General features: G+C 35.6%; 1 protein-coding gene across 5 annotated transcripts in view; it reads left to right on the plus strand.

Moving 5' to 3' along the window:
* The window catches only part of Nemp (Nuclear envelope integral membrane protein), an 89184-nt gene that overhangs the window by 45580 nt on the left and 30583 nt on the right, over positions 1–13021 (plus strand). For all 5 annotated transcript variants that reach the window (XM_089094583.1, XM_089094587.1, XM_089094588.1 and 2 more), the window contains 2 exons: positions 7205–7429; positions 10974–11098. In XM_089094583.1, coding sequence (XP_088950709.1) covers positions 7205–7429; positions 10974–11098 — 350 coding nt within the window. The remainder of the gene's footprint in view (positions 1–7204; positions 7430–10973; positions 11099–13021) is intronic.

Consider the following 13021-nt stretch of genomic DNA (forward strand, 5'->3'; position numbering starts at 1 on the left):
CGATATGGGCACAATGTGTTGTTTTTTGTTGTTGTTTTTTTGTTGTTTTTTTCTCCATACCCGGGCACTTCGTATCGAAGGAGTTGTCGTAGAAAGTTCGAAATGGGTTCATTCGATTGCAAAATGGAGTGGCTAGTGCCCTTTTTAATATTCGAAAGTGATTGGAGAGCAACTAACCCCCCCCCCCCCACGCCTATCATTCCCCCAAATACATCCAATCAAAATATTGAGATAGACATTTTGTTCAGCGTAGTTGATTTCCAGATAGAAAATATCTTTTTGAGGAGGACAGTCCCCCACAACCCTCGGAGCAAGGGTTTTAAGTTATGCCATGGGGGCATATAAGGTTTTTTATAGAAGGCGTTGTCTTAGAAACTTCAAAACAGGCTCATTCGATTGAAATTAAAGAGCTAGTGCCCTTTTTAATAGTAGAAAGTGATTGGAGGGCAACTAGCCCCCCCCCCCTGCCCCTCATTCCCCCAAACACATCCAATCAAAATATTGAGATAGACATTTTGTTCAGCGTAGTTGATTTCCAGATAGAAAATATATTTTTGAGGAGGACAGTCCCCCACAACCCTAGGAGCAAGGGTTTTAAGTTATGCAATGGGGGCATATAAGGTTTTTTATAGAAGACGTTATCGTAGAAAGTTCAAAACAGCCTCATTCGATTGGAAATAAAAAGGGCTAGTAACCTTTTTAATAGTCGAAAGTGATTGGAGGGCAACTAGCCCCCCCCCATGCCCATCATTCCCCCAAATACATCCAATTAAAATTTTGAGATAGCCATTTTGTTCAGCGTAGTTGATTTCCAGTTAGAAAACACGTTTTTGAGGTGGACACTCCCCAACAACCCCTGGCAAGGGTTTTAAGTTATATCCTGGGGTATATAAGGTTTTTATAGAAGGCGTTGTCATAGAAACTTCAAAAGGGGCTCAATTGATTGGATATTCAAAAGGCTAGTGCCCTGTTTAATAGTTAAAAGTGGTTTGAAGGCAACTAGCCCCCCCCCTCCCACGTCCACCAATCACCCAAACACATACAATCAAAATAGTGAGATTGCTATTTTTTTCAGCGTGGTTGATTTCCAGATAGAAAATATTTTTTTGAGGAGGACACTCCCTCACAATCCTCAGGGCAAGGGTTTTAATGCCCAGGGGGCATATAGTGTTTTTATAGAAGGCGTTGTCGTAGAAACTTCAAAAAAAGCTCATTCGATTGGAAATTCAACGGGCTAGTGCCCTTTTTAATAGTCGAAAGTAATTGGATGGCAACTAGCCCCCTCAAGCCCATCATTACCCCAAACACATCCAATAAAAATTTTTTAGATAGCCATTTTGTTCAGGGTAGTTAATTTACAGATAGAAAATATGATTTTGAGGAGGATACTCTGCCTAAGCCCTCAGGGCAAGGATTTTAAGTTATGCCCTGGGGGCATATAAGGTTTTTATAGAAGATTTTGTCGTAGAAACTCCAGAAAAGGGCTCATTCGATTTGAAATTCAAAGGGCTAGTGCCCTTTTTAATTGTCGAAAGTGATTAGTAATATTTTTTGTTGTTGTTGTTGTTTAGACCAGGGCACTTCGTATCGAAGGAGTTGTTGTAGGAACTTCGAAAGGGGCTCATTCAATTGAAAATAGAAAGGGCTGATGCCCTTTTTAATACTCGAAAGTGATTGGAGGGCAACTAATCCCCCTTCCACTCCCATCCTCCCATTTGCCCATTATGTTTAAAAACTAAATTTTGCCTCAAGATTAAATCAAAATGCACTGTGATAATACTAAGTCACAATGTGGCATCTCTGCATTATGCAAAAAACGACAGACTGTGTTGTGTTCAAACTTTTGGGGCTACTTCTTCTTTTAAAATTTAACCAAATCAAAATAATGTAAGTGTATCAAAGCTATCAAAGAAAGTAAACATATTTTTTGCGAATTGTATCAAGTTTTTCATTTCAGGTCAACTAGAGGAAGTATTAAACTAAGTTAAACAGTACTATTTGTGTCCAGATTTTTAAAATGGTGTATGTTGTTAAAAATTGCTGAAAATTTTTCTCCTGCATACAATTAGCAGACCAAACTATAAAGTCTTAAAAAACGAAAAGATTTAAAGTGTTATTTTCTTCTTCCCTGGAAAGACTATGTCAATATAAAACGAACAGAAATTAATTAAAAAAACTTTTTCCACAAAAACAGTTTTTGAAAGAAAAGTAAAGAACTCCATTAAAAAAAAATGAGCAAGAATAAAATCAAATAATCTACTAAGTTTGAAACTACCACAAATAAGCATCGATAAATAAATGAAACCCAAAACGAACAGAAATCAAAATAAATAACCGAGTCAAACTCAAAACGAGTAGAAATTAACATAAGTTGGGCGCAAAACCCCTATGCCTTCCCAGGGCCTGAACAAAATTTGCACTTTACTGAAAAAATATAAATGTTTTTACTTTTATAACCTTAATGAATCAAATAATTTTAACATTTTGATTACTAAATCAATTATTTTGATTTATATATGTATATTAAACTGACAATGCACATTCATTTGTATTTTTCAGTAAAGTGTATTTTGTGGAAAAGGTTTTTTTAATTAATTTGTATAAGAAATTGGTACTTTGCTATGTGTGATCTCTTTTGTTACCGAAAAAGGCAACTTAATCTTTAAGTTTCCGTTCGGACGAAGCCTCTTTTGATAATCTACGACCAATGGTTCGGAACGATCAACCTTAGGGAAAAACGCATGCGGGACCACACCTGTATGAAAAAATAAAAATAGTAGCTTTTGCGTATACTAACAATTTTTGTTAAGTAAATTTAAGATTAATGAATTTTGTATTGGAAATCGGGCATTATCATTAGAAATCGGCATTGAAATTAGATTCTATTAATGTATATATTGTAATTAAAGTTTCCAATATTACAATTTCCGGTTCTATGAACAAGGAGTTATCCTTAACTCACCGTTTCTTACTACAAAGTGGTTGATCCAGGGCTCTTAAATATGATGGAGGCTCCCACCCTCCCCCCTTAACATTCTTTGCGTTGTTTATGTTCTTGCTTGAACCTTGAGGTGTACTCCTAAAACTATTTTTTGGAGGAGGGGCGACTGAAATGTCCTTTTATTTTCAGCAATAGTTTTATTTTCAGCATTTTCACCTTTTTCAAAGGTAGTTCTTAGAGGAATTCTTTTGTGGAGGTCGGCTCGCCCCACCTGTCCTCTTTCTGCTTGGGTAAGCATATGAATTAAGTTTCAGTACTTGTGTAATAAGAGAGGAGCTGCCACCTTGCAGCACCTATATTGCTGGATTTGTCCAAAAAATATTCCGTAGAATAAAAAAGGTCTAGGAACTAAATTTTCTTCCCTCTTTCTTTTTTCATTTTCAAAATTTGTTTGAAGATCTTCCAATCAAAGGTAGAGAATTTGTTCCTTTTCAACGCTTTTTGAGTCTTCAGGGCCTCCCTACACTCTACACTCTAACCACGGAATGGTTCAGTGAATCTTCTCTCTTGTAGCTGGTGCGCAACTAGACCACAATGCATAAATGATAACTTAAAGATAATTCCAAATTGATTGGCTATCTCAAAATTGCTCACTGGATAGGTAAACTGTTTGGCCCTTACGGGGCCAAAATTGTTGTTTTGTGCCACGAAGTAGCAAAAAAAACTCCGCCTATGGCGTGAAATCTTTAGCTACATAAAAAGGGGACTAGAACTTTCAATTTCTATTTGAAAGAGCCTTCCCCCGGTTTTCTAGTATGATACAATCATCCGCCGGAAAAAAAAAATATACATCGGTAACCATCCTACTCGTGAAAAATATTAGTTTCCCGTTTTTTGTACATAGGAGCTTGAATCTTTTTTGTTAGGCTCTCTGATATGCTGCGTTTGATGATATAGTTTTTATCAAAGTCTGTTCCTTACAAGGGGTGTTTTCCTCCTTTTTCTAAAATTAATTTAAAAAAAAACTCCGCAAAATAAGTTTTTCAAAGAAAAGTAAAAGCCATTCAAAACTTAAGCTCAGCAGATATAAATACCTGTTAAAATTCAAACTCAAAACGACCACAAATTACTATTAAAGAATAAATGAAACCCAAAACGAACAGAAATTAAATAAAAAATCATAGGAAGAAACATACAACAAGTAATAATATAAATGAATAAATAGATCTAAAAGCGATTAATGCTTAAAGTGAATATGAAAATCAAGCTTAAAACGAAAAAAAATATTTTGCTAATGAAGCATACTACTACTACTACTAACAACTCATCGCAGCACCAAGCCGCCTGAGGCCAACACAGCTACGCACGCTCCTCCTCCACCCCAATCTATTCAAAGCCTCCCTTTTTACACCCGCCCATGAAGTTCCCATTTCCTTGAAATCTTTATAACGTCCTCCCACCCCAGACGGGGACGACCCGCTTTCCGTTTAGCCCTAGATGGTTGGCCGAAAAGAACAATCTTCGGCAATCTGTCATCCATCATCCGCACAACATGCCCTAACCACCTCAACCTTTTTTTTCATTATAGACCTGGAAAGGGGTATTGAACCACATTTTTCGTATAGCCTAATGTTTGAAATACGGTCAGTCAGCCGGGTACCCAGAACAATCCTTAAGCCATTTCTCTGGAAAACATCTAGTAAATCTTCATCCGCTTTTCGGAGCGTCCATGCTTCAGAGCATGCTTCAGCATGCTCCAGCAAGCATAAATGAAACTTAAAACGAACAGAAATTAAAAAAGTAATTAATACAAACAAACATACAATAGATATTAATGTAAATCAATAAATAAATCTTAAAACGAGTGGAACTTAAATTGATTATGCAAATCAAGCTTGAAACGAACAAAACTCGGTACAAACAATAATTTGGGTATCGCCTCCTTCTCTCACTTTAAAAGTCTAAAACCTACTGCGTCATTGGCGCTTTAATGAAAACCAATTTAATTACAAATATTTTCTTTTCCAGTTCTTACAGCATTGAAAATAAAAATAAAATTATAGTGAAATAAATTCTTTGACTGGTGGATCTTTTAACAACTAATATCATTGTATATCAAATATTCAATTTGATGTTGTTTATACTTTTATAGACTATTCAAGACGCATATAGTTTTCAGTAAAGCACCAATGACGCAGTAGGTTTTATGTCCCCAGGGCATAACATACAAACCTTGCCCTGAGGGCTGTGTGGGGGGGGGGGGGGGGATTGTCATCCTTAAAGACCTAATTTCTAGAATTTTAAACCACGTTGAATAAAATGGCTATCTCAAAATTTTTATTGGATGTGTTTGGGGAAAAGGTGGACGTCGGAGTGTTGCAAATCAATTTTAACTATTAATAAGGGCACTGGATCTTGAAATTGTGGATGGAGTGAGTTCCTTTTGGAGTTTCTACGATAAAGCCTTCTATAAAAACCTTATATGCCCCCAGGGCCTTCCAATCACTTTTGACCCTTAAAAAGGGTACTAGAACTCTCGATTTCCAATCGAATGAGCCCCCTTTGAAGTTTTTGCGACAACCCCTTCCATATAAAGTGCCTATCGAAAAAAAAAATAATAATAGATAATAAAACATTGGAGTCGTATGTCCTTTACTATAGGCATCGGATCACGCCAATTTTCCCAGGCTTGTAACTTTTGATGAATCACTTTGAACTAAACAAAATTTGAAGGTTTTGGATTTTTTTTTATAGATACTATTAGCACGGATCTATCTTCACTTAGTTTATTACCACGAACTGTTAGATAGCATTGCGTTTCTTGCTCCGAAATGATGCTACTTTCTTTCGAAGTTATCCTTATCACGAGTGCGAAGGGATGTGGAGGCTATAAAGCTATAAAGTTTTTAAAATATTAAGTAACTGGTCAGATTAGTCATTTTTTCACCTTCTGGTGCCCTCTAATAAAAAGACAACCTCTTTTCCTGTCTCCCTGAAATTCCGATTGTGTCCGTGACGTTTTTATAATACGTGATATATGTTATGAACTCTTTCTTTGGTCTTTCTCATACTACATCCTAATTATCTCACGAGGCTTTTAAACTTTTGAAAGTGGAATAGGTTCTCATCCATTGGTGAGTTATCACCCCTAGCTTTTGACAGTTTCGCGCGAAGAACAAATGGCAACTGTTTATCTTTGTAAATTTATAATAGTTTCCTGAAAAGCCTGATTGGGTTAGCTAGTCTGTTCATTTATTCTGTTAAATCTTTGCTTTATTCTGCTAAATCGGTAACTTGTTATTTTCAAATGAAAATAGCATTTCGTCAGCCCATATTACTCACCTCCGCCCATCTCTGCTGATTGTCAGGTCAGTGAATTAGTAAAGAAATTTGCGAAGAAAATAGATGAAAGTTTTATTTTAACAATTTATTCTGAATTTAAAGACCAAAAAGAATTCTCAATAATTATTAAGAATTGTCTTAATGAGGAAAACAGATTAAGAAAGTAAAGACGTATTTTATTGTTGTTTCACGGGTATTGTAGAAATATTTAAGAAAGGAATCTGACAGAAAAGTCTTGAATCCAATTTATAGGTCTTTTTTGTATCAGTGTTATAAGTCAGTTTATAATCTTCCCAGCCCATATCTTATGCATGGATACCGCCATTCATATTGTCATGAGAAAAACCAAAGCTTGAGTTTTAGGCTTTTTCCAAAAATGAGTCGTCGAGCTTCTAAGAATCTGCTTGGGTTCCTTATCCTTCCGTCCGAGGGGTCACCCATTTTCCGCCACCTGGAGCATACCCCAGAGTGGCACGTGTGTCGCACAGTTCCAACACGTCTTGCTTCCCTGCGACTTGGTACGTTTTTGTCAAACTTGGCACGTGCAGCCTGGTGTACGTGTTTCTGAAAGTCAGTGACTTCTCGCTCTATTCATTTTTTCATAGGTGTGTTCATCCCATTTTAAGTAAGAGACACTAGCCATGAAGGGGATAAGAAGGGGTTGCGATCTCTAACTCAAAGACTGCCTGATAAATTTTTAGAAGAACAGGGGGTTTATAAGCTTTCAGAATGAGTTTTGGGATATAAAATATGAACAGTAAAAGTGAAAATATGTTAAAACTTAAATTTGAAGTCGATGTAATTTGGAAAGACTAGAAAATAGTTCAGTAATCAAGATGTTTTCGTATTTATTCATAATAATTGAACACATTGTTGTTAATCATACCATATTATACCATTTATTTAATTCTTTATTTTTAGAGAGCCGGCGGGTTTATTGGCGCATTTACTTTATTTGGCGGTTTATCCCTTGTTGTATACTTCCTTAACAGTATTTTGACGAATTTTAGAGAAATTGCGTTCAAGTATAGCCAGTATCTGGTCATCTATGTTGTCGTTGCTTCTATTATTAGCTTCTTCGTATGCTACAGAATTGGTCCTCCTCAGAATGAGAGGTCAATAACTGTGTTACAATGGACTTTGCAGGTAACATTGCCTTTTCATACTTTTTCATTTCTTTTGTATTCAAAATTATACTAGCTAAAAATTTCTTGGAATAATTGCTCGTTAGGTACTTATGTCTAATAGCCATCACATTCAAGTTCTTGGCCTGAGTAGAACTAATGGTCCTATGTCAATTTAAAATTCTTGGTCAACCTGCCTGAGACTCTTGGCAGGCGTGCCTTTCCTAAAACTAACACACAAGTATTTGTCCAATAAAAGAGTCATAGTTACTCCCACCGTTTATCCGTGCTCTGTTTGACTCTGTTTAGTTTGAATCTGTGATATTCAAAATCAATGTCTAATTTTGCATGACGATGGCTATGGCTGTGATTTTCATATGTTTTATATGTTTAGTGCCTTATTATGACAAGAACTGCTGCTGATAGGCATGTCCGTTTTATGGTGTTTGAAAATAAAATTGTTATTTGTTTATTATTTATTAACCTAGCTTCACTTCTTGAGTGTGGTGCTTTAGTAATTATTGTCTTCCAAAGTTATTCAGTTATAAAGTAAAAAATCATAGGTAATAAACATGAGGTGAATTTGGCTTGAATTCTATTTACGATAATTTACTGAAGTCAGATAAAATAAGGTTCATTTCTCCCAATGCGTTTTACCTCTGCCCACCTGTTAGTTCAAACTAAGCTAGCGAACCGGAACCTGGGAGGTCAAGTAGAATTGCTTCCGGTATTGCACTTTAAAAAATAAGAGCAGTAAACAATATATAATTATTTTATTTTGTATATATATATTATTCGTCTTAATTGTTTTATTTTTGATATTTCCGCTGATGACGATCACTGTATATGTGATCGAAATATCCAGTATATTTTTGATTTTTTTTTTTCACTGTCTAATGTATCTAACATTAATGTAAATAACAATCGAACTGTTATTTAAAGTAAAAAAAAAATGAGAAACGGATAAACTAAATAATTGTCTATAAGGACTGTGACGCTACCATGTAAATCATCTAGGCGCTTTTCTCTTTAGAACATTTTTAGTACTGTCAAGAGAAAGGATTTTTAATTTTAAAAAAGATTATGTAATAGAATTTATTCCGAAGTTTGGATTTAGTAAAGGCATGATTCTTTCCCGAGTCAACCTATAATTACACTCGCTGAAAAAAAAAAATGAGCACAACTGCAACGTCAAGAATATATCCCGCTTGTAATTTGCTAAGGTGAGCTATATTAAACTTTAAAGCGTAATTTTTATGATTGACCAATCAGCATGAAGATTTTTTGTATTTTATTTTAAACTACTGTAAATGGAAGCTTGCAACAGTATTTTTTCTGTTTGTGTGCTGAATCTATTAAAAGGTTAAAATTCAAATATTTGCAAAGAAAAAATACCTGTGAACAGGCTAGTGTGGAAATATGTTTTGAAACCCAGTTCTTGCCATTTCGATTTTCTGTCTCAGTAGTACAGGTGTGACAATATAATAATCGAAGAATACAGACCACTAATAGTTCTTGTTTTTGTTTTTTATCGACAAATTTGATTACAGTGGTGTTCGAAAGTCCAGCTTAATGTAAGAAATTGATTTGTGTTGTGCTATATATTAAAAAAACTTGTTTAAGTAAATAAGGGGGCAATTCCTTTTACCTGGATGAATTATCGGTGTTGTCAAGTAACTATGGCTTTTTGACCCATTTCAAAGGTACAGTTTTTACGATTCAAGCTTTTTTCGCCGCATTGGTTTGTTTTTCATTGAGTCTCCTTTTACACGTGGAATAGCAGAGTAAAAAACATCATTGTCACGATATGGATAATGGAAAAGATTCTCATCTAAACCATAAAGCTCTCAGTTATGATATTGCTGAGTAATCCTACTGCTTTTTTTCTTCGTATTAAACGAACATTCGAGGCTTTCTGATATGGAGATCAAAATGCCAAGAAGAAAAATTCCTCAAAAATTTGCAAATTTCAAGTAGTATTCGATAAAAAAAAAGATGTATTTTTCTAGCCTTTTAAATAGTATAGAGGAGTAAAACAAAACTATCCTAGCTCCGCAAGTAAACTTCCTAGACATAATGCAACGCCAGAATTGTGTAGAACATGGGAATACCTATTCGAAATTCTGATACTAAAATTCTGCATCTCTTTTAGATCTTCAGGAAATAATTCAGCAAAAGTTGATCGGGTCCATTCTTGGATTGAAAAAATCTACCAGAAAGACTGTTAGATCTCAACCAAACCTAATGGGGAGTAAGAGCAGTGTGTTTTAGTTCCTTATTTCAGCGAACCATACCCGATCCTATCTGTTTAGGAAAAAAGAAAGGGGAAGGATCCCCAAGGTTTTGTCATCAGGCTATCTAGAAGAAGGTGTTATTTGAGAAGTAACAGCAGTTTAGGGCAGGCTTAAGAATAAGGAAAAAAACTAACAACCACTAGATGACTTTCTGATTTTACTTTTCAATACTACCGCCAGTTTCCCCACTCTTTGGTCTGCCCCCAAACAGAATTTCTGCAACAATCATTAGCGCCATCAGTGAACGTCATATTTGTAAGAGGTAAAGGTAAACAACCTTACAGTTACCATTATCATTTTTGGCTGATGTAACTGATCTATGACCGATCTAACTTGGATAATAATAACTAAAGAAAAAATCTGGTAGCGTCTAGTTTTCTAATAATTATTTTAATAAGCTTTTCTTTTTTTTTTTTTTTTTTTTTTTTTTTTTTTTTTACTAGTAAAGGGAAAATATATGTTTATAATAAGAAAAAGGGGAACAAAGCTATGCAGTGGGAACCAATAGAGAGCCACCCTCGTATAGAAGGCTTCCTTAATATCTATACATTTGGGGCCGGTGCTGATTCAGCCCTTGGTAGGGAAAAGGGAGGTCCAAATTTAACATCATCACGATAACTTCCAGAAGAGATTTTGTATCCAAGCAAACCTTGGTGGAAAGTAAAGATCAATTCAGTAGGTGTGCCTTTTAAGAAAATATGACAAATCCAACCTATATTGGGGTCAGGGGTGCTTAATTCTCTTTTATTATCTACAAAAACATGTTTTCAAATATCAATCACATTAGGCGCGGGGGGGGGGTTGGAGCTAATGTCCTATTTGCAGTATTTTACTGTCCTGATTGGTCCTGCCTCTTTGGGACAGGGAAAGGTGTTAGATACTCTTGTAATCATGGCATCTACAATAACAGTTGTTAAAAAAAAAAAAAAAAAAAAAAAAAAAAAAAAAAAAAAAACTTGTTGCAAAATAAGAACTTATTTCCACGTTGTGCTGCTTTGAGGTCCGAACCCAATTTACCGCCTGCAAATTCTCGTCGTCAGGATAAGCCTTTAGCCTAAAAGGTTTTATTAGGTTACGACAAAACAAGCTGTTGATTATTAACAGCAAATAATAATATAAAAAAATTAGTATCATTTTTAGCGTGTTTGTTCTCCTCTAAAATTTATTTTCTTGCTCATTGTATTTAGATTACTGCAGTCGGTTTGCAAAATCGTCTCTGCTGAAACGCAGTCTTTTTTTACTTTGTTGTACTTTTGTGATTTCTCTTTTCAGTTGTTTGGACTTCTTATGATTTTTGCGTCGAGTCATTATCAAGAGGTTTCTGTGACGATAATAGTTATCGTTGTTGCAGTTCATAATTTCCCAAGTGGCCTTGTAAGAAGATTAAATGCATACAGGTATATAAACTCTAATATATTTTTAACCAAGGTAATAAAAAAAAGTAGGCTGAAGAATAACTTCTGGAGTGTGACTGGATTTCTTCCGAATAACTTCCGGAGTGTGACTGGAAAATCAAAAAAAGTATATGTTTGGTTCTGAAACATAAAGTGCAAATTGATTTGACTTCGAGTTTCGAGTTAAAATCTGACCATTAAAGCCTTTGCAATGGTCAAGGATATAAATAAAGGTCTACTTCTATATCTGCAAAAAAATCTACTTCTGATTGCCCAAAAACTGCAGATCTAAAAAAATCTGCGACATAGAAAAATATTCACTAAGTTAATGAACGAGGAAACTTTTATTCTGCTATCCTGTACTACTTTCCTAATATTGGTTTTTTTCCTATGTACGAAGTATCCGATGAGGCAGACTCTCTTTTATTTATTTTTGGGGGGGGGGGAAGGAGGTGAGGTTTTATTTATGTGGTGCATCAAGAAGTGCGCTACTTTTCAATTTGTTTCGAGTTCTTACTAGACAATAGTAATGTCTTCCCAGGCATACCTTGGGTGTTGAAAAATATCAAGTTTTCAATGGAAGGGGAGAAAAAATAATACCTTTCCTCTTTGTCAGGAAAACGGATAATAAACAATACTTTGGAAAAAAAATTTAAAGCGTCAATGTTAAAGTTAATATGGAATGAATTTGGCGCAAATACGCAATTACGACACTTTTATTTCTTTTTTAATCTAAATAGAACTGCGAGGTATGCTACTATTACTACTGCTGCTACTACTGGCAATAAATTGCGAGTCCCAGGCTGGCCAACATAACTACTCACACTTCTCTATCACACTGTGTTAAGATCCTCGCTCTTTACTCCATCTCACTTCCTACTTCCTTGGAGCTACTGCTTGCTTTATAGCATTTTATGGCCTCTTCCCATCCCATTCCCCATTTCCCAGCCCTCTTCCCATTTTTATGACCTCTTCTCACCCCACCCCATTCCTATTTCCCAGCCCTCTTCCCACCCCATTCCCCATTTCCCAGCCCTCTTCCCATTTTTATGGCCTCTTCCCACCCCACCCCATTCCTATTTCCCAGCCCTCTTCCCATTTTTATGGCCTCTTCCCACCCCATTCCCGTTCCCCAGCTCTCTTCCCATTTTTATGGTTTCTTCCCATCAAACCCCATTTCCCAGCCCTCTTCCCACTTTTATGGCCTCTTCCCACCCCATTCCCTTGATCTGTTTTTAGAGCTTTGCTTGATAAACGTCACTACTGCGGTTTCTAGTATCCTAATTTTAGTTCGGAGACTTTTCTTCATTTTTTTTTCAAAGTTTTATCAACTGCAACATCCCATGTCTTGACTATTTGGCTGTTTGCATCTGCCTTATATTCACTGTCTTTACTAATAATGCCTTGGTAGGTTAAGCTATCTACTCGGTTAATTTTCTTGGTAATTTAGTTGTCATATTAACATTAACCTAAAAACCTATTTTACCAATGTCATTGCTCAAAATCTCCAAAAATTCATTCATTTCGCTAACATCTTTAAATACGGCAATCAAACCATCTATATCTAAATCTAAGAGTGTTTTACTTTCAATGGCATAGCTTTTGCTGTGTTTATAGGACAAAGTCCATCAAAACAATCTATATAGATGGGAATAAATCACAACCTACCTAATACCCTCTTCCTCATCAACATAGCTACTGACCTCGCTTCCTATCTTAGCTGCAGACATATTATTCCTCGCGCGTAGCAGTAATCACCATAACGTGTGTCTGGAAGATAGTGAGCAAATATTCTTCTGCATTCTTCCATTTTGTATGAACTATATATATGTTTTAGGATCAATACACCACCGCGTGGATGTATAATTATGAAGAAGGCTATTCAGCTGGCTTTTCAAATTCTAGACTCATTGGCCATCTTCGAAT

This window comes from Artemia sp. Qi Xiang Cuo, chromosome 9 (genome assembly GCF_049724085.1).
Source record: "Artemia sp. Qi Xiang Cuo chromosome 9, ASM4972408v1, whole genome shotgun sequence".
In the NCBI taxonomy this organism is placed as follows: domain Eukaryota; kingdom Metazoa; phylum Arthropoda; class Branchiopoda; order Anostraca; family Artemiidae; genus Artemia; species Artemia sp. Qi Xiang Cuo.